The sequence below is a fragment of the Strix aluco genome, chromosome 1 (assembly GCF_031877795.1).
Source record: "Strix aluco isolate bStrAlu1 chromosome 1, bStrAlu1.hap1, whole genome shotgun sequence".
Classification (NCBI taxonomy): domain Eukaryota; kingdom Metazoa; phylum Chordata; class Aves; order Strigiformes; family Strigidae; genus Strix; species Strix aluco.
Window position 1 is genome coordinate 67913856 of NC_133931.1, and position 22892 is coordinate 67936747.

General features: G+C 42.3%; 1 protein-coding gene across 2 annotated transcripts in view; it reads right to left on the reverse strand.

Moving 5' to 3' along the window:
- Positions 1 to 21518, reverse strand: part of CTNNAL1 (catenin alpha like 1) — a 60067-nt gene extending 38549 nt beyond the window's left edge. Inside the window, exons 1-2 of one of the 2 annotated variants that reach the window (XM_074824040.1) lie at positions 21361 to 21518; positions 431 to 620 (exon numbers count right to left, since the gene is read on the reverse strand). In XM_074824040.1, coding sequence (XP_074680141.1) covers positions 431 to 620; positions 21361 to 21486 — 316 coding nt within the window. In that variant the 5' untranslated portion in view covers positions 21487 to 21518. Of the gene's footprint in view, positions 1 to 430; positions 621 to 1900; positions 1990 to 21360 lie in introns of those variants that run through there. The other variant, XM_074824050.1, reaches the window with a different exon arrangement.
- Between the last annotated feature and the right edge of the window lie 1374 nt (positions 21519 to 22892).

Consider the following 22892-nt stretch of genomic DNA (forward strand, 5'->3'; position numbering starts at 1 on the left):
CATCTTACTGAGTCCTGATGAAATAGGGGTTGACACTGACCTTCATTCAGACATTCAGATTTAGAACGCAGTGACCTCAACGGCATAACGCTCAAATTACTTTAAATACTGTTCTAGCTTGCGAGCAATAAAGTCTAAAGTTGTATTTTCAACACTCTGCTGTTTGCAGTAACATCATAAAACAAAGAGCAGTCAGGTAATTCCTTCTGGCAAAAGATTCTACAAAAATCAAGTCAACACACAATTCCATTCCCTGTTCATAAGATGACAGCTATTTAAGTAAGTGACAAAATTGGGTAACAGATCAGGCCTTGAATGAACCAGCAGAAGAGGGTTAAGCAATCAAATAATAAAGTTCTTACATTATTTCTCACACTAAAAATAGTGTGCCAAAAATGGCACAAGCACAATTTCGTGAGAAACTACATACCTGCTCTCCTTGCCTCGATGCAAGCAACACTCATTTCCTCTTTCAATTCATGATTTTCATTGGCTATAGCTTCCCCTACCGTAACAAATCTTCCAACTGCCAGGTTAACTGCTTGGCCCACTCGCTGAATTGCTTGCAGAGTCTTGTCTGAACGCTTTGGTTTATCCTTATGATTAATAAGAGTAGTTATCTGTGAACAAGAAGAGTTAATTATTAGAATTGTATGCAAGAAGATATTTTAACTTTAGCATTAAAGGCAAGTTTTGAACTGAACTTTTTTACTATACTTCACTCATAAAATTTAGTGTTGAGTCATAAGGTATCATTTAACTTCTCAGAAAATGAAAAAAAAATTTAGAGTATAAGTTTGCTCATCTGCTGTGATCTCAGCTTATCTTACATCTCAAATGAATTGAGGGATTTTTTTTTTCCCTCCCATTTGCAGTATTAAAATAAGCTGCCCTAGGTCTCTCAACAGGCTTTCACACTACATAGTAAAAGTTGAGGAGTCCAATAGTAGACATCAACATCATTTTGGGTTTGCCAGCATTGGAAATCTCTGAAGTTTTTTTACTGACAGGTACAACTAAACACACTCATCAACTAGGATTTGAAAGCTTTGCCTCTTTTTACTGAAATAGCCTTTATAATTGATTAAGGCAGGCTTTGAGAAAGAATGAGCAGTAGCACAGTCTTTACACAAAAAGAAGACCCATTTGTCTTTTAGCAATAATCTGAAGTATTCAAGCCCTCCCCCCATTAAAATATCCACTCTACTGATAACTTAAGCATCCTCAATTACACGTGTTTTCTGGAACTTAGAAAAAGGTTGCCATTTAGATGCAAGTTATTAATAAAACAATTTGTGAGGACACTCTTATTCTGAACTCCACATCCTATATCAGCTTTTCTGCCCAGTACTACAGGGTGCTATACATTCCTTCTTGGATCACACAGTCCAGAGATCAGCTGCATGCAGGCTGCAGAGGACTGAAGATTTGCTCGAAACACCAAACACAAGGAAACAAACAGAGATCCCTCTCCCACCCAAAGAGAAAGGTAGGATTGCAGAAGTAGCTTCTTGACGAAGGCATTAAATATACATGAGAATAGTGTGCAATCCTGCCACTCAGAATTAACTAATTACAAACTGCATTACAAACAATACAGGAGCTTTATATTTTTGGTACGACAACCATTTTCTAGTGAGATGCAGGACAGCAGCTGAATTCTGTAGTTTCAAACATCCTAAATCAGCATAAAAGCCATCATTGTTGCCAGCAAAGACAGTCCTGCCTGTCCTTGCCTCCCTCTCTCACTTTTGCAATGAGTTTATCTGATGTGGGTTAAACCTGAGTTGTGGAGAAGGTGATGTTTGCTATTTTAGTTTTTCTCATAATCAGTTGCCTATTTCAGTTCACTGCATAGCTGTGTGAATACTTCTGGTGGCAAATGGGAAAAGGTACACACTGGAGAGAGAAAGATGCGCAGAAGTGCTCCTTTCAGCAGCAGCATGGTTTAAAATGCCCACGGAATTGCATTGTAAATCACATCTCCAGGAACTCAAAGATGTCTGCTGAGAGAATTTCAGAATTACATGAATTACTTAAGTGTTTGAACACCTCAGCTGTATCAGCTTAATCACAGATGTCTTTGTCTGTTCCTCAAAAAAACCCCAGAAATCATCATTCACTCATACATCCTCCTACCAGTCAAGCCTATGGTAGGACAAGAGCATAGAAGTTGTACCTGTAATGCTCACATCGAATCCAAGGACAGAGCAGGAAGCAGTGTAGGAACTGTTCCACTTCATAATTTGATCAATGCCCAAGGCTTACCCTTCACATATCACTGAGTTGTATTTCTGGGGAAAAAAAATACTGGTGTTTTTTAACACCTTACTAGGGCTGGCTTTGAATGTCAGGAGCTGGTTAAGTCCAGTTTGCAGTATTAAACTCTTTGCAATGGAAAATGTCAATACTTCATAGAACACTTGGCACCAAAAAAAAGAAAAAAAAAAAAGCCAGAAAAAGCTAAGAACTATCCCAATAAACAGTGCTGCCCTATCAAAGAACTACTATGGGAATGGAAGAATATTTTGTCCTGGTATGAAACATCACTACAGAAATGCATAAGAAGGCCCACTGCCTTCTTACATATGCCCTACTTCTCCAACTTGTACCGAAGCCACATGCTCTAAAGGAAGGCCACTTTCTATAATTCATACAACAAATCTGTCCCTCTAAGAGTTCCCTCAGTTCACCAAACTTCAACTCCAAAGCTATGAACCCCTGATGCCCATCCAGTGAAAATACCATCTTACGATGAAAACAGAGTCCTATTAAAGAATAAACTAAGCAAACATCTGAACACCTTCAGGTTCATTCTAGAGGAGGAATGACATTCCCCAAAACATACTATTACCATCACTTCGGTGGAAATTCAGATTAATATCACATGGATATTAAAAACAACTGCACTATGCAGTTCTCCTGAATTCTTGCATTGTGGATGCTTCCAGTATACCAAACTATCAAATACCTGACAGCTAATCTAACAATCCCAATGGCAAATTCTTGACCATTCATGGGCAGCAAGCCTACAGAAAGCATTAGACCAAACACTGAAGAAAACCAATTTGACAAAGGGTCACTACTTTGTTTCCTCAACTGATTTTTAAGCAAACAGCAACTCAATGCTATGCAAACAAAGGGCTAATATTACATTCATAGAGTTTCTGACTTCTCAAAAGTATATATAAAATAACACCAGCCTAAGACAAATAGAATACTAGTTGGATGCATGTCCTGGCTGCAAGTTTACCTCCCACAGCATTTTATACCAGTAGAAGTTTAAACATGTTCTGCATAACCCTGAAAAAAATGCATATGCAACTAACTGCAGAGTGAAAGGAATCCCACCGTCTCTTACAAATCAAGGGCATTTTAATCCCGTATGTTACTGTAGAGGTAGGCAAATGATAGAAGTCATAAAGATGTCACAGCTTAAGTTGCTTTAATAAAGTCTTAGAAAACATTTTCAGAAATGCTTTCATTTGAGACAGGGGTAAAGTTTACAATTCTATCACTTCTTCAGAACCCTTCAGAGGGGGTCACCAGTTCTGCAGAAAAAGACACCCCCTATGTCCCCCCCACAGAAGGTGAAGCAAGAATCAGAAGCTGTTTTGGCAGGTTCATCACCAGTGTCATCTTAACCTCATGAAGTTCAGCAAGGCCAAATGCAAGGTTCCGCACCTAGGTTGGGATAATTCCCAGTATCAATGCAGACTGGGGGATGAATGGATTGAGAACAGCCCTGCAGAAAAGGACTTGGGGATATTGATGCATGAAAAACTGGACGTGAGCTGGCAACCCAGAAAGCCAACTGGATCCCAGGCTGCACAGAAAGAAGCATGGCCAGCAGGTCAACAGGGATGATTCTGCCCCTCTACTTTGCTCTTGAGACCCCACCTGGTGTTCTGTGTTCAGCTCTGGAGTCCCCAGTGCAAGAAAGACATGGACCAGTTGAAATGGGTCCAGAGGAGGGCCACAAAAATGGTCAGAGGCCTGGAACACCTCTCCTAGATGAGAGAGTCAGGGCTGTTCAGTCTGGAGAAGAGAAGAGAAGGCTCCGGGGAGACCTCATTTCAGTCTTTCAATATATGAAGGGGACTTATAAAAAAGATGAAGAAAGACTTTTTACCAAGGCCTGTAGTGGCAATACAGGAGACAATCTTTTCAAACTAAAAGAGGGTAGATTTAGACTGGACATAACGAAGAAATTCTTTAATGCGAGAGTGGTGAGACACTGCAACAGGTTACCCTGAGAAGTTATGGATGTCCCCTCCCTGGAAGTGTTCAAGGCCAGGTTGGACGGGGCTTTGAGCAACCTCATCTAGTGGAAGATGTCCCTGCCCACAGCAGGAGGGATTGGACTATATGGTCTTTAAAGGTCCCTTCCAACCCAAACCACTTGTGATTTTACGACATACTCTAGACACCCACTGGAATAGCTTGTATATGCAGATAAAACTCAGTTTGGAAGCCTATGGTTATACACAGCATCTGAGGCTTTGCAAATACCTCCTGGAATAATGAACTCTTAGCTGGGTAATATAATTTCTTCTCAGACTGGCTAACTCAGGCCACTACAGTAACTATCTTAATATTAGAATGGAGGGAAGTTTGTTGAACTTCATCTTTCTTTTTTTCCAGAAAAGTCAAAACCTATATGGATTACCAGTTAAAAACAAACATTGTGAAAGAACTAAACCAGAAATTGGTCAAGCAGTTCAAAACATCAAGACAAACAGCTTCATATAACACTGATTTCAAGTGTGATCAATGTTATGTAGCAAATTCAGCCTGTACTAATATAGTAAAATTTGTGTAGGATGTTTGTTGTAAAAAAGTAAGCAACAAACAGCCCTGATATAGGAGTAGGTAAGTCACGACAAAAGAAAGAGATAGAGGAAGGTATGAAATATATACCAGTTAAAGGAAAAAGGGCTGTCTTCTGTTCTAGAAACATGAGTTAGACATATATCTAATGTAAAACGCTTAGTAACATCAAAGGCGTGAGGAAAGCTCTTCAGATACAGATGAGCTTCTCATAACCTGCCCTGCAGAAAACCGCTGTGCAAACAAGGAGAATGTATAATTCTGAGAAATATCTTTCTCTTTCCTTCATGAAGTGTTAAGAGTGACAGGTATACACTCAGGTATATCCTCTATTTAAAGTTAGGAAAAAGCAGAGGTAATAACAACTGCATTTTTAGATTATTTTCGAAACTTAATCAAACATAATTAACAATCAGGGTTAAAAAAACTAAGAAACAAAATCTTAACTGAGCAAGGAGAGGAATTTCACTAGTATGTTAAGTGACAAACTGAAGGAAACTGTGATGCTAATAAGCAGCACAAAGATTATTTAACTAGTCAGACCATTAAAAAAAAAATAAATCTCTAAGCAGTACAACTGAATGGGTGTAGGGGAGAAGCATACAATACCGTCTGCTTCAGGATACAAATAAAGCAATAAGTGTTAAAAAGCCAATAAGCTAGGCTTCTATAATAATGAATAAGCAAAGTTTTGGCTTCTCACTTTTCATATAAAACAAAGATATAAAATTGCACAAGATAAATGGAGAAAAGCAAAGACCCACAAGAAACCTAACAGGGGACTTTCTCCCCAATGAACAACCGCCTTCCTCCAAAGATACCCTAAGAGCCTATCAAAAACTGAATTAGTGAAAACTTGCAACGTTTAAGGATATTTCAGGTTACAAAGAACTGCCTTTCCCCTGCAGCCCATCCAGTTGCAACCAGACCAGAACTATTACTGCTGTGTTTCTTTCGTGTTTTTTTAGAAAAAGGAAACCCCTGTGACTCCAAGAAATTATCTAAACTCTCCTTTAAGCTTAACACCTCCCACATATTTAATCTGTCATATTCTAATCATGTATCATCCAGTCACTAACATTTGTGGTGCTTGGGTAAGAGTTAACAGCTGAAAGACCTGTGAGTCTCTTTGAACAAGAGTAATATGTTACATGATGTTTACTTAAGGATTTACTGATCAGGTCCTAGAAAGGAAACAGTCCTTTTGATGGTACTCATGCTCTGTTTAATATGAGCTTTTACACTATTTCCATGGAATGCTTATCTGAGATTTGAGACAAACAGTTTAAGGAGCGTGCAGTCTCAAGAAACGATCAGTTACAATCTTTTGTCACTTGTTTCCAGCCGCCCCAGAAAAATGGCCTTTTCCCAAGTACTTTACTGAAACTAACACATATAGTCATAACGTATCAAGATGTACTTCATCTTTAAGGAAGCAAGCTCAGTTGTGGCAGTTTTCAAGCAGCAGTTTTCAGAGTTTTTTGAGGGCCTTCAGATACTGACATTTAAGTTGTTATATGCTTCATGCACAGGAAGCATCATGACAGCATGCTTAGCTAAAAATATTCTAATGCCTATTTATTATCAGTGTAATTAAGTTTTACATGACAGAATTAAGTGATACTTAAGAGACTGGGTTTCAGAAAGTATTTATAGACAACTGAAAATAAAACCAGGGAAAACATAGCTATTTCACAGCCACTTCTACAAACACAAGAGTTAAACTGAGAAGTCATGTTGGAAGATACTCTATCCACTTCCCTCCCTGGGTAAGTATCCACATTGTATATAGGATGATTTAGACTCTCAAGAGCAGTATTTGTTACTGCCTCTCACTAACTGGTTTTCCTGCTAGAAAAAATATTCAAGATGTTTTCTCTATGCAATGAGGATAATCCTTACAGTAACAGCTCTAGAGCATCCTTAGAGTAACAGCTCCTCTTTCATTTTGTGAATTTTCTGCTTTCTACCTTACATTAATTTCATAATGGTAGGGAATTCCTTTCTGAAAAAATGTAATACCAGGAATGGAAAGCCTTTGATAAGAAAATGTAATAGTGCTACATACTAGAGAAGAAGCCTCAATCCCCTACAACAGAAGTGTGCTGGGAATTAAATTTAGTTGTATTTGATAGGACATGTAGAAAAATTGGTCAAAAAGACCTTTCCCACACTACCCATACTTTTATTAGTTCATCTTGAGTTTGAGGGTGGGGAGGAACTTCTACTATTACATTTTAGGTAGTTTCTCATTAGGTCTTGTGTACTACTTAAGGACAAACAGGTCTTCAGACTCATTTAACCAGACAGAAGCTCACATTGTTCCAACACCCACTTCTGCTACAGAATGTGACCACACATGTGAGACAGCACAGAAGCAGCAGCTGGCATTTAACATCCAGTCCATAAGGCCTACAAGCAAAACTATCACCCAGACTTCTCATCACAAAAGACGAGCCTCAGGGATCTTGAGAAGTGAACAAGGAATACCTGCTTACCTGGCCTAGAAATCACAAGTCTGTTAAGATTAGGTGCCTGTCTTACTAAGCATTTCCTACAATTTCAAGCACTAAAATATTTTTTAGAAGTCTGGCTGATGTGCAGATTTTTAGAATTGGAAAGCCTTATCTTCCTACTCAGTTTTCATTTTGTAGAAAAATCCCACAAATAAACTTTGTAGAAACTCAACTTTGAAAGTTTTCAAAGGCTGAAAAAGATTAACCAAAAATGAAATGCAACTGAGTTAACAACTAATGCGCTAGTCAACTATAAGAACCCAAAACATTATTTGAGACAACTGCCTCTGCTTTATGGACACCTGAATCAGAAGTTTCTTCTTCATGTTATTATTCAAAAGGGACAACCAACCCTTTCTTGCAGAAGTTGCGTAGACTCAATGCACCATTCAGGACCCTGAGCCACCACTTCTGTAAAAGAACCGCTTGCAAGAAGTGTTACAACCCTGCTACCCCCTATTTATATATTTTCCTCATATCGCCTGTGCACTGGTGTCTAGAAGGGCAGTACAAATATGCCGCATGTCCAAAACCACTGAGTTCTGTTACACTTGTGGTAACAGTGTTGTAGTTGTATCTTTAGCTGAAGGCTTTTTAAAAGCATCTTCTGTTTGCTTTTGTACACATCTTTTATAAAAGCCTTCAGGGAATCACATGAAATAAACTACTTTAACAACCTGTAAGCTGGTTCACTTATCTATGGGCAAATGCTAACATGCTTAGAGGAGCCTCAGGCAATCTTTCACATATAGTGCCTGACAAGCTGATAAGCCACCTCTGAAAAGGAAGAAGGAATAATCCAGGACCTGCAGTGACAAGTAGAAGCTGACAAGCAACACAAGAACAGCCCTACCAAATCAGACCACTAGTATACCTAATCTAGTATTTCCAATAGTACCCCAAACATGGGTGCTTAGAAAAGAGCATGAGACTAAAACAAGCAAATGAGACACTAGCTATACTGCAGTTGTAACCAGATTTTTGGTTAACTGCAAATGTACACTTCATTTTAAAGCACCACAACATTGAATTGTGCACTTCTCACAAGCACAATAGCTTCAACACGTAGAAAATACTATTTGGAAGGGGTGATAACAGTCCTCTTCACCTCCTTCAGATCTAGGCTTCAAAACATCCTTTGTAAAGTTTGCCAGGAAAGACAAGAATATACAACTTCAACTTCGAATACACACCTCAGATTATTAGTACCATTGCTATGTACTTGTTACACATTCCTGGAATTGTTAAGAGATCAAAAGAAAGGATTCAACTCACAGGGAGACTCCTATAGTAGTGAATACCCTTTCTTTCTGCTGAGTGCATTCCTAGAAAACCAAGGGCCCTTTAAATTTCAAGATCCAAACCAAACACCACCGAGAAAATGATTATCCAAAATGTGATAGAGATGAACTTGTTCCATTAAGATGTAGTACTTTGATGACACCAATTTATTTCCTCCAGTGTGGGTTATTTTGCGTTTGGGTTTTTTTGCTTTTTTTCAAAGTAATGAAAACACTGAAAACTTCAGAAATTTTTTTTCAGTGGGATTAAATTATTTCCAACTTTTTTGCAAGTTCTTGTGAAAAGGAACTCCAGAGAGCAAAAAAAAGATATGAACACAGCTGACTAGTTCTTGCAACCTGCGGATTCTCAGATATTATGTGGAGGTTTGAATTACTTCAATAATATTACTAAAGTAACACTACTATAGAGGAGAAATACACTTGCTTTTTAATGTTCACTTTTCACAGACTCCTTACAATCAGAGATCCCCAGGGATCTGCAGATATGAAGTAGAAAAGTACACGAAAACTGACCTGCACTCCTGCCATCCTCCCTTCTTTTTTTCCACACACAGAAGAATAACTGGAGAGAGCGCTCAGTGAGGCTTGACCACGGAGCAGAGCTACCTTGTTTACTCTTATTGTCACATGCCTCACAAGTCAGAGGACTGCCCTATGTTCCCCCAGAATTTCTACAGAAGTGAGTGATGATGATAAAGATCTTAATTTTCAGACAATTCAAGTTCGAGCTTCCTTCTCTTTTTGAAAAGATGTATGGAAGTTTACAGACTGAATTTTGCACCTTTAAGCAACTTGATACAAGTTGGCAAAAATAATTTTTTTAATTGAAACTCCAATTTAACCTCTTCTGTTTTATGATGCATGCATCAACAAGTATACTGAACATCAAAAAAATACACGTTTACCTATCATAAAATGCATCCAAACAAAAAACGGCCCTTATTGCACCTTTCATTATGAATTGGCTTTCTAACTCCACCGCTGTCTTGAAGTTTGCTGAAACGCACAACTACCTCAGTAAAATAAGTGAACCTAAGCTAATAGACCCAAATATTGGTTTTAAGGGTGAACAAGCCAGTACATTTCCCTCCTCTCCTGTTGCCCTCCAGTTCAGTATCTTCTTACCCAAATGGGTAGATTTCATAAACAAAGCTATTACCCTATTTCATTCTGCACCTAGAAATCCTGGGCATGAGCAAGCCTAAATAAACAAAACAAACTCCCAGGGAAGTTCATTGTTTAAAAGTGTACTTTCAGATGTGGTCAAAACAGATGCAGGCATGTTTTCAGCACCAGAGAGATGCAAGTCTCAGAAATAACTCAATTTACTAAGATGATCAGGTAACCTCAAAATGAGAGACTGAATGGCAAATGATTATTGTGGCTTTCTTCCCTAACTTGCCTTTGTTAATGTACCTAAAACTTCTACTGTTTGTGCAAACAAAGCCTGAGCCAGCTCTGAGCTGCTTATTCAAAAAGAAGCCACTGTTGTGGAACAAAAAATTCAGACATTGTAATAAATGATGTAACAGGCACAACACACTGATACCACCTGCAATTGAGAATTCTTTCTATTCAAATCGGGATTGGCTCCTGAAGATGCAGGAAAAGTTGCTTGTTAGTCCCACAAACATGCAGCTTCACTGGCACAAATACCAGCCATTCAGTCTGTCTTGCTGCAGACAGAAGGGTTCCTCCAGCCTTTTTTTAGCAAAGACTTCCTTAGCAAGCATTTTGACATACCACTTCAGTGCAGAGCAACACCTGGTATTTCATCTTGAAAAGCACATACTTGCCCTAGGGATTATTAGAGAAGTACAGTGTGCTCTGGAAACGGCTATGCAAATCCAACTACTATCCACCTACAGGAGTGTAAAACAAAACAAAAACTTCGTATCATCCAGGAACCATTACCTTATTTATGTTAAAGAGCCTGTATATTCTTCTGCTTACTTCCTTGAAGAGCTCAAGGGCAACAAAAACTCATTCAGTTGGAAAAATTAAGAATATTTAAGTGTAACACTGAAATACAGTACAAAATATTTGATAATTAAAAGGGAACATTCCATACATGGGTCTAACCTCCTACATGCTAAGCACTTGCAATTTTGGACAATATTACCCTTCTAAACAATTTTGAAACCTGTGAATAAATAAATTTTTAAAAACAACACAAAAACCACCACCCTAAAAACTACGTTTACAACATTATGTTACTACAACACAATTTTATTGTTATTTGAAAATACATGATTTGTGTGGTTATAGGTGGTTATATTCATTCTGCTTAATACAAAAAGTCAATGCAAAAATGTTTCTCTAAAGGAAAAGCAACTGCATAATTTTTTATTCTTCCATATACATCTGAGAGAATCTCAGGATTTACTCCTACATGATTTTTGTAACTTGTGTTTAGGGGTTATCTTACTATTTGGGAATTCATTCTATGTATAAAGACAAGAATTCATCCCATTCAGTATCTAAATTAGATTAACAGTTCCAATTTGGCACTAGAGTCTGTATCACTACTCATTTTCCCCACTAGCTTTAAACAAGGCTAGTAATGGAATGCAATACAACTCAATGAGCAAAAATTATAACTTAAGGCTCTATCTAGCAAGGGTTATGTTTTGTCTATGAATTTATAAACATAAAAAAAAAAATTCATGAAGAAAGTCATAGGCTCATAGTACCATACAACAGTTTTACTAAACTATAATCAGTTGTTTGCAATCATTAATTCATAATTCATCCTTCGGGGATTTCCCTACCCAATCTATCTAAAACCATCTGTTAACAGTGCTGAATAGCAAGAAAGCTGCTCCAATTCTTTTTGTGCAGGATCACTATGAGGCAGTTTTGATTTAGTACTCATTCTACAGGAGAACTACAAAAATTTGTTTAATCTATAGAAAAGTCATTAATCAGATCTCATAAATTTGAAAGATAAGATTCCATTGAAAAAGAGCAATTGATTTTCAGCTATGTCAGTAAGAAGCATCTGACTCCAGCTACTTGAAATATTAGTCTGACTGATTTATCACATCAAAGACTAAGGTACTGAACATTATAAAGCAGTAGCCAAGCTTAACTCAAAGCCAATTTCACTATCCAAGGGTTCACAGAAAAAAAACCCTGAAACCACAGCTGTTTCATGGTAGTGCTGTTGCTCATGTGATAAAATGTTCAAGTGTAATTTTTCTTGTAAAGCAGAATATCATTAGTGATATTAACATCATTAATTATTAATGTAACAAAATAATTTCATTTACCTATTTAGGATATTCTAAGGTACTCCTGTGCTCCCCAGCATACCTTAAAAACCACAACTGTAAATTATTAACTATTTCCATTTCACTGTTTCATAACAACCTAGCTTCAATGACTAAATAGCTGTCAATTAAAAACTAGCCTCAGTAAAGGAAAACCTGCAACCACAACAGCCCAGAAATACAACTGGTACTGTGACTGAAGTAATCACATTATCTACAGCCAGATGACAAACTCGTAAGATTAACTTTTCTGCATAAATCAAAGAGAAAGAATCAGGCTCCTTCAGGGGCACAAAATACCAAGTGTAGGCTGAGTAACAGTTGAGCTGCTGCAAGCTTCGTTGTCCAGAAAAATAATTTGTATTGAGTGGAAGATTCATAATACAAACCACAAGCTCACAACTTAACCCACAATACCTATGGAACCAAAGGGAGGAGAAGACTCCATGAGTTAGTGACTAATTGAAACTAATGAGGTGCACCTCTCTACACAGGCAGCATACCATATGCTTCCAGACTCAACAGCAGTTAATGCGTATGACTGCATCCGTGGCTCTGTTTCTCTGCGGTACATGATGTAAACTAAGAAGGGTTTAGCAGGAGGTACAACGCAAGCCTCTACAACCGTAATTCTATTTTATTACTCAACTTTATTACTCAACATACATGATTTTATTACTCAACAGTAGTGCCAAGTCTCAAGTCTAAAGTGAGTACCAAATTAATTCACAAAGAAGAAAATCCTGGAAAAGAGGAGAAAGCTTCTCAAAGCTTGCAAGTTACCAGAATTTTTAAAGTACTGAAGGGTAAAGACTAGTACGCAAGAAGCATTTTAAAAGAAGTGCGCTCAGATTTTTTTTTCTCAGATGCACCGAAGAATGCAATGAGTTTAACACAAATATGGATTACCCTACTTTTTCTAAAAAGGAATTTTCCCATCCTCCAAAAAGAGCCACAAGGGGCAAAGTGCAAGTCCTGGCACCATACTGGAGCAAGAGCAGCCAACAATGTAAGAACCTTTTAGCACCTGTAATGGTTTAGCCCCTGCCGGGGTCTGAGACCACGGGGCTGCTACCCCTCCCCCACAAAGGGAGTGAAATACAAAGCCCCAAGACTGAAATAAGGAAAGGTTTAATACAACAGTGCAATAGCAACACAACAAGCAACAACAATAACAATAACAGTAATAGTGATAGCAATGAACAGAGCAAAATATCTACCAATACAGCAGTGAGAGGAGCAGATGTACAAAACCACGCGCACCGCGCTCCCGCGCCAGGAAATGTGACGCGCCCAGGATGTGACGTCCGCACTGAATAACCCGGCTAGAGCTCCCCCCCCCACTGCTGGGGAAACTTAACCCTATCCTGGTTAAACCAGGACAGCACCTTAGAAGTGGGAAAGGGAAAGACCTAGAGGTACCAAAAAATGTCTAGGGACTTGCTGGAACAAATCTCTCAGTGCATCTGCTGCACGGGAAATGCAAGTAAGTTTAAATGGAGGAGAGCTTGGACTGAATGCTGAAGTTCAGGAAGGGAATGAGACTAGATATATTCCTTAATTTTATGAATAGTGTTCAGAGAGTATATAAGACACTTCTATTCAGTCTCTGAAGGAGACTGGTGCCACACATGTGTACATCCCTCAAAAATAAGCCTTATGAAGCTCCTTTGCTACATCCAGAGGAAATATCCTTCAGGAAGGAGACATACTAAGGTTCACATCCACAGGTATATTGGAGAACTGAACGTGAGTTGCTATTTGGAGTTCCGCTGCTACTGGGTACAATATGAGCAACCTAGGAGTTTCCAATCACCTGAGGACTTTCAAGCCAATGAGATCACAAAACAACTTCCCCAAAGACACTGCTAGCCTACAGACAAAATTCAAAGACCAGTGTCACGGAAAAGTAGCATACTAAACTCCATGTCTACAGTTTTACACTTCCCTTAAACCTCTCTCTTTGATAGAACATGCTTGTTCAGTTCCATGGAGAATAACATCAGTTCCACTAAACGTACAGTAACTTACCAGCTATTACAGTCCATTTCTTCAGGAGTTATAACCCTGATATACTCAGTTACTTCCTTAACACAGCTTTGCCCCATCCCTTTGACAGAAAGGAAGAACAGAACAGAACTCATATTTGTGCTCAACTACAAAAGAAAGTGAAGCGATCCCTACTCTAGAATTTATTTATGTGATGTACTCGGAGAATCTGTGTGGAATCAACGTCACTGCAGAAGAGGCTATGAAAATAGTAGATAAAATGAACTGGAACAACTTGCCAACATGAGATGCTATTCACTAAGATTTCAAGGGACTCAAAGATGCAACGGATTGTATCAACTTTCTTATGCAATCTCCTGCTTAAAACTCAATTGAGGTATGGAGGTTGCCTGACTCTTGTACATGGCAAATCAATACAAAAAATTAGGAAGAACAGAAATAGTGAACACCCAAATTAATATGACATACCAGCAAAGACTCAACATGGTGTTTGTTAAACGAATTTCTGCCTCATAAAACCAGATTTCTCTGCAGAGATCACCAATTACATGGATAAGGAGACACCCTGCTGAAAGAAAACAAGGAAACAAAGTCCATACCAAAGGTTTCAAAGGACACCAAGCAGGTCTCTGAAAAAAAATGAAAGAAGGCCCTTTGTATGAATATTTAACTCATTAAGAGACAGAATGATGAGAAGGAAGATGAAGCAAGACAGGAAGTAAATGATTGCTTACTTTAATAGGAGATGACCAATGGAGTTTCACAGAAACCTGCACTGGGACATGGATTATTCTACATAATCATAAAGAGGGAGGAGAGATAAGCAGGTAATAAAATGATGAAAATTTGCTGGTGATCCTAAGTTATTCAGGACAGTAAAGATAAGATCTGACTACAGAATTGTAGAAACACCTTGCAATGCTGACCAGGGAAGAAAATGTCAGACAAAAAATCATTGCAGATTAAAGTGATACAGATGGGAAAGTACCATCCTAGTTTCCTACATGAAAGCTCGGTCCTAGCTGACCATTACATCTCTCTTCTTGAGGTGGAACAAACCCGCTTCCTTCAGCCTCTCTCCTTACATCACATGCTCCACTATGTCAATGCTTTCTCTGGTCCCGAGGAGCCCAGAACTGGACGTCGTACTCCAGATGCTGTCTCACAAGTGCCAAACAGAAGGGAAGAATCATTTCTGCAGCCTGCTGGTTACACCTCTACTAAAAATCCAGCGTGCAGCTGGCCAACATTGCTGACTCTTGTTCAACTCTTTGTCCTCCAGGACCCCCATGTCTTTCCTTGCAAAGGTTTTCTCTAGGCAGCTGATCCCAGGCTGTACTGTGGTGTGGTGTTACCCTAGCCCAGATGCAGGACTATTATTGCCTTTGTTGGACTTCATAAACTTTCTGTCAGATCATCTTTCCAGCCTGTCCCTCTGTCTAGCAGCCCTGTTCTCCAGCGTGTCAGAGACTTCCCAACTTGCTGTAGGGGAGTTCACACGCCTGTTGAACATGCTGGCCCATCATCCCAACATTTGGATCATTAATAAAGAAGAATTTGAGAAGTAGCAGCAGTCCAGTGAAGTTCCCGCTGACTGGAAAAGGGGAAACATAATCTCCATTTTTAAAAAGGGAAAGAAAGAAGACCCAGGGAACTACAGGCCAGCCAGTCTCACCTCTGTGCCCAGCAAGATCATGGAGTGGATCCTCCTGGAAAACATGGAAAACAAGGAGGAGGTGAGTGGTGACACCCAACATGACTTCACTAAGCGTTGGTGGATACAGGAAGAGCAGCTGACGGACTTGTGCAAAGCATTTGACACTGTCCCACATGACATCCTTGTCTCTAAATTGGAGACACATGGATTCAACAGGTGAACCAACTGGTGGATAAGGAATTGGCTGGACAGTTGCACTCAAAGTGTTACGGTCGACTTGATGTCCAAGTGGAAAGCAGTGACAAGGGGCGTTTCTCAGGGGTCAGTGTTGGGACCGGCGCTGTTTAACATCTTTGTTGGTGACATGGGCAGTGGGACTGAGTGCACCCTCAGCAAGTTTGCCGACGACACCAAGCTGTGTGGTGCGGTTGACACACTGGAGGGAAGGGATGTCATTCAGAGTAACCTTACAGGCTTGAGAGGTGGCCCTGTGCAAACCTCATGAAGTTCAACAAGGACAAGTGCAAGGTCCTGCACATGGGTTGGGGCAATCCCAAGCATAAATACAGGCTGGACGGAAAGCATCCCTGCGGAGAAGGACTTGGGGGTACTAGTGGATGGAAAACTGACTGTGAGCCAGCAATGTGTACTCTCAGCCCAGAAAGCCAACTGTATCCTGGGCTGCATCAAGAAAAGTGTGGCCAGCAGGTCGAGGTAGGTGATTCTCCCCCTCTACTCCACTCTTGTGAGACCCCACCTTCAGTGCTGTGTCCAGCTCTGGGGCCCCCAATATAAGAAGGACATAGACCTGCTCGAGCTGGTCCAGAGGAGGCCACAAAGATGATCAGGGGGCTGGAGCACCTTCCTTATGAGGACAGACTTGAGAGAGTTGGGGTGGTTCAGCCTGGAAAAGAGAAGGCTCCAGGGAGAACTTATAGCAGCCTTCCAGTACTTAAAGGGGGCCTAGAGGAAAGATCAGAGGGACTCTTTATCAGGGAGTGTAGGGATAGGATGAGGGATAACAGTTTTAAACTGAAAGTGGATAGATTCAGATTAGACGTGAGGAAGAAATTCTTTCCTGAGAGGGTGGTGAGACACTGGAACAGGCTGCCCAGAGAAGTTGTGGCTGCCCCCTCCCTGGAAGTGTTCAAGGCCAGGTTGGATGGGGCTTTGAGCAAACTGGTCTAGTGCAAGGTGTCCCTGCCTGTGGCAGTGGGGTTGGAATGAGATGATCTTGAAGGTCACTTCCAACCCAAACCATTCTATGATTCTATGACCAGAGAAACACAGAATACCTCAAGATCACCTGGTCCAACCTTTCTTGGCAAAAGTATGGTCTAGACAAGATAGCCCAGCACCCCATCCAGCTGAATCTTATCCAAGGTTGTGAAATCCGCCACTTCTGTGGGGAGATTATTCCAGTGGCCAATTGTTCTCACTGTGAAAAATTTTCCTCTTGTGTCCAATTGGAATCTCCCCAGGAGTAACTTGTACCCATTACCCCTCATCTTCTCCATGTGACTCCTTGTAAAAAGGGAGTCTCCATCTTCTTTGTAGCCACCCTTTAAATACTGGAATATGGTGATAAGGTCTCCCCTACGCCTTCTCTTCTCAAGGCTGAACAAACCCAATTCTGTCAGACTTTCCTCACATGGCAGGCTTCCCAGTCCCTTGATCATCTTTGTGGCCCTTCTCTGGACCCTCTCCAGCCTGTCCACATCCTTATTGTATGGTGGGGACCAAAACTGAACACAGTATTCCAGGTGTGGCCTGACAAGTGCCAAGCAGAGCGGGATAATGACTTCTTTACCTCTGCTGGTGATGTCCTTGTTGATGTAACCCAGCATCCTGTTGACTTTGCTGCTGCAGCAGCACACTGTTCACTCCTATCAAGCTTGTTATACAATACTGGCCCCTGTATCAGTCCCTAAGGGATGCCACTGGTAATTGACAAAAAAAAAAAAAAAAAAAAAAGAGAAAAAGTCACTGATTATATACAGACCTCTAGCTTGATCCAGTAGGGCTATTCTAAAGTCATACCTTCAAGCTGAAAACTGCATCAGTGAGTTTTTCGTATAAATGGGAAAACATCAGCTGGTGGTTCTTCTTTGGGCTCTAATATATAACTGCAAAACTTTCAGAAAAACAGAATACTGGCAGAACATTATGTAATGTTATATAACTATATAACGTTTACTGAAATGGGAATTATTTTAGCTAGCTTCAGAGAAAGCAAGGAAACAATACCATAGTAAAGAACAGGCTTGTTTTATCCACCTCAAGGCATGTATCACTGTTAACTTCTGCAGAATCTAAGACTGACAGTAACAAAATTCAGAAACATTGGTATCGTGGGCTTTTTGTAGTTATTTAAACTCTTATTTTATAGGTCAAGCCAATTCCAAAAGCTCTGACAGGATCTCTTGTATCAAGGAAGTTGGAAAAACATGTAACATGGGCACACAATCATTCTCCAAAGTGTTGACACAAAATGGACTTTCTGAAGGTTGAGCAGCTAGCTGTAATAGCAGAGTCTACACTCAGGATGTTGGAGGATAGGTCCCTTTCAACTATGAAAACTGACTTTGTTCTTTCAGGAACATACGCAGACAGAGCTCAGAGTTCCCTCTCAGTGAACTTCTCCCAAGTGCCTAACTGTGAAGGTGGACAAAAACCTATTCTGCAGTTTCTCAGAGTGCTTCCTTAGAACAGATACAGACAGACGGACTCCTACAGCTGTCAAGATACCCAACTGCTGCTAGACTAGCAAACAGGTTCATAATGGCAGCTGAGGAAGTCACTGGTGGAGCCACATCCTGGAAAGTGCTTTTTCCCTGTCTTTGCCTTTCCTCAACTGTTTAAATGACTTGTTATTAAATGAGTCAGCATCGACCACTTTAAACACCCTTCCTGACTTGTGTTGCCAAAAACTTTCCATAAAAAATAAAACCCAACATAATTAGACTGGAAATGGGTAGCAGCAGTGAAGCAGATGTCTAGATTTTAAAGAATTCTGTACTATTTACGTGTGGAACACTGAACTAAAGACACCTCTCCAGGAGAAGAGAATTCTACCTGTGCTAAAGAAAGTTGTGGGGTTTGACCCAAAAGCCCTATTTTCTGAACTGCATGCCACATGCTTTCCACAATACTGTAAAATGATTCTCTTCACAGTACAGATATGTAGATAGTGAAAAAGAGCAAATATGCTTAATACTGTGGCTTAAATCTCCTGTCTTCTTTTGTCATTTGTGGCACTATCAGAAAAGGGCCACATCAGGGTCTGAACAGATCTAGAGAAAATGAAGACCTAGTTTAACTCTGTAAATACTAAGTTTTAAAAACAAATTTATTAATAAACATCTCCAGTAATGACTCTAAGGGTAATTTCTCCTGTCAGGAAAACAGGACTCTTACACCACCACTGGCAGCAAATATACTCTTGATACTATATGGTCTATAAGAAAAATCAAGCTGCAAAGTGCAATTAAAAAAAATCAAACAAAAATAACCCTCACATTTGCTGAGTAAGAGCAAGCGGTCAAAAACAAGTTTACAGTATTATACATCAATTAGGACAATGTACTATACAGTACATGAATTTAAAAAAGAATCAATGCAGCTTTTCTTTTTTTTTCTTAAACAGATTTAGCTCCACATGAGGTTGAAAGTGATTTTGTCAGACAGGGTGCCTTTTGTTTCCTCTTTGCTTAAAATAAGTAGTGAAAAGCAGTAGCAACATTCTATTTTTTTCAGTAGTATGCAGGTATCACATAGCGCTTCTCGGCTTTTAACAAAAGGGTAAACTGTGAAGTTAACTTCACAGCAGGAACCAATCCCTTTGCAAGTGTATTTGATACAAACAGAAAAACAAAGTCGTGAGCATTACTAATACACCGCTTATGCAGAATATAAAAACAAATTCTGAGATTAAGTACTCTGTAAAAACCCTTTCTGCATAAATACCCAAACAAAGCCAGCCAGTGAGACCTCTGCTGAACAATCTAGATGAAACAGTACAGACAGAACTGATAAACCAGCACAGTAAGTGGGGCATTTTATCAGGCAAGCAGCTGATACCATCAGCAACTTCAGCCTGAATCTGAACAGAGCTCAGCGCTCACGCTTCAAGAGAACAAGCTCGCCCGAAGTCTGGAGCGCTTTACCAGGAAAACAGTGAGCTCTGAGTGTTCACAAATGCTCAGACACCTTAAACTGTATACAGGGGATGTGAAAGATGCTTAGCACTTCTGGAAGAGGCAGTCATAGGTGTTGCGGGCAACGCAAAATCATACATGACATATTACATGTGCAATGAATCCCCAGAGAAATATGACCACTGTTCTTAAAAGAGTATTCCAGAGGAACGTGCACATCTTCACAGAAAACTGTTAAAAGTAAGAATTTAACATACGCAATTAAATTCAGCCTTTGCAACTGGAGGCGTTGCTGTTTGCTCTCAAGCTTCCTAAAAGTGATCTCCATATTTTACCTCTCTCCACTGTTTCAGGAGTAGAAAATTCATTGAACTTTAATTTTACTTTGCTTTGGAACAAGTGGTTTAATCCCTTCGAAGTGCTGCTTCGAACTGACTGTGATTTCTTCAAACGGAGACAGACAAATTACCATGATAAGCACAGAAATACAATTACCCATCACAAACCCTTCCTGCAGCCCAGCTGTACAAATGCAAAACACGGCTCTCAACAGTGTTTCCAGATGGGCTATGACGGTATAAACATAACTCGACCTCACCAGGACTAGTTGTTTTTGTGAGGCTCTTACACACTGTTTAGAGATTTTGTACAGATAGGGTTCGGCTTGCTAACTTTAATAATCAGCGCTCAAATGTTATGCAGCAAACGCTGTGCTGTTTTCATACATTATTTTTCAAGAAAGAAAAATTGTATTGGGTATATCAAACGCCAATTTTGTAACTAAAGATCTAAAGAGGAACCCCCACCAACACCGAAGTGGTTGGCATATAGTTACTTAGCAGACCACTTGAAAGCCTGATTTTTATTTTTTGTAAGCTCATTTAGCACTGTGCGGGAGACGTTAAAAGGTCACCAAGACACAGTCTGCGTAACATTTAACTTCTTAAAATTCGGCTGCTGCCCCGGGGTGCGAAAGAGCTCCAATCAATGCAACGCTCAGGCCAGACCGCGAAAACACAAAGCTTCGCCAAATCCCCTGGAAGTCGACCAGCACTGAGCTGTGAGAAAAGGAGAACGCTCCCATGCGGAAAACCGTCAGGCGAGAGAGAGGGAGAGACGGGGGGAGCCGGGCCGGCGGCGCGGCCCCTCCACCGGGAGGAGAGCGGGTCCCGCCGCCCGGCGCCCACCAGCCCCTGGCCCCGCCGCCCCCGGCCGCGCCATCCCGGCACCGCAGCGCCTTCGCGCCGCGGGCGTTACGCAACGGCACCGCGACCTTGCGGGGCACTTCGGAGCCTTTTTCGGGGAGGGTCGTGAGAGCAGCATCACCCCCCCCCGCCTCATCCCCACCACACGCACACACGCCCCCCCGCCGGCTGGCGGGACCCCGCGCCCGGGACGCGAGGGAGCGAGGGGGCGCGGCGGAGAGAAGCCGCCCCCGCCCGAGCGGCCGGAGGGAGCGGGGCCACGGAGCGCCGTGACCCGAGCGCGCAAACTTTGGTGGCCGCGCTCCGTGCCAGGCGGGAAGGGGGAAGCCTCGGGGTTGGGGAGGGGGGGGGGGGGGGGTGGTTCGGGGGGGGTCTGAGGGGGATCGGGCTGGCACGTTGGTATTTCTACCTGCGACACCAGCGGCACCAGCGTCTGCTCCACCGAGCGCGTGCGGATCTCCAGCCCCGCGTCCGCGCCCAGCCCCGACGAGGACGACGAGGAGACGCCGCTGCTGCTGCACGGGGACGTGGCCATGGCGGGGACCCCGCCGCCGCCGCCGCCGCCGCCGCCGCCGCCGCCGCCAACCCCGCTCCCTCCCGACCAACTCCGCTCCGCTCCGCTCCGCTCCCGCCCCCTCCCCGCCCCCCGCCGCGCCCCTCCCCCGCCCGCCGGGGCACCGTCGCCTCGCCGGGGCGCCAGGCGATGCCGCGCGCGCGCGCTCAGCCCCCCTCGCGGCCCCTTCCCCGCCCCTTGGGACGGGATTTAAAGGGGCAGCGCCCCCTTCCCCGCTCTCCGCCCCGCGGCGGCGGCTCTCGGCGCTCACACTTTTCCCGCGCCTCGTTAGGCGCGCGCAGCCCCTACCCCACCCCCCCCATCCCAGAGCCGGCGGAGGAGGAAAAGCGGGACCGGTCCCCGCCGCCAGCCGCTCCCACCGAGGGTTTCTCCTTCGGTCTCGCCCGAGGCGGGCGGAGGGTCCCTGCCCCGGCGGGGAAGCCAGACTTAGGCGGTGGCGGAGGGGCTCGGGGGGCCCCCAAGGGAAAAGGCGCCCGGGCCGGTAACCGGCCTTGGGCTGGAGCGGCACTGGCTGGCGCGAACCCGGGGAAGGGGGGGGGGAGGCAGCCGGCGAGCCGCGCTCCCCTCGAGGAGTGTTGAAATCACGACTCGCGTACTTTATAGAGTCTGGGAGGCCCGATGAGCTGTCTTAAGCTCAGCTCCATCGGCTTTTCTTAGCAGCCTCCCCGGGAAGGGGGGAAAACCGCCTCCCACCTTTCAATGATTTGTATTCCATACCTGGCACGCTGGCTGCTCTCTGAGAACAGCTATCGTGCGTTATCTGCTACTGCCCAGCTTCAGAGCTGAAGCAGACTATCTATGATGGATCTAGCAAGAAGGCGGCAAAAGGCGTTTCAAAGGAAAAAAAGTTTTTTCCTTTGGTTTTGGAGTGGGCTAAACTCACTTCCCCACTTTTGTCTGTAAGCTGTATTCGAGAAGTATCAATGCTTACTCGTCTAACTTGGCTATATGTATTTGATACGGCTGATTCTTCTACAGGCTTGTCTACGCAAAGTTGTCGAAACACAACGGAGCTCTTCTGGCCGTGATCCAAACACGCCAAAGCAGCCCAGTCCAGAGCTGGGGTACCTCGGTGCAGTGCTGTGCGAGGGCCAACACGCCGTACGGAGGGTCTGAGCTAGTCACCCGCTCTCACGTAACTGCTTAGTTTCCTGGTCAGAACTGATGATTTGTGTTTGCTCAGCTCTCGGGCAACACAACTCTGTGAACATGTCTTTGGCTTTTTTACATTGTTAGATCAAGGACTTTGTATCGTTTTCTGTCTTCAAGAAGATTTCTGACCCCTTTTGTGCAAAGCATCTTTTGCATAATTTTGAAACCTAGACATAAGACAAAGGACAGCATTTGTTGTCCTTTGGAGTCCTGTG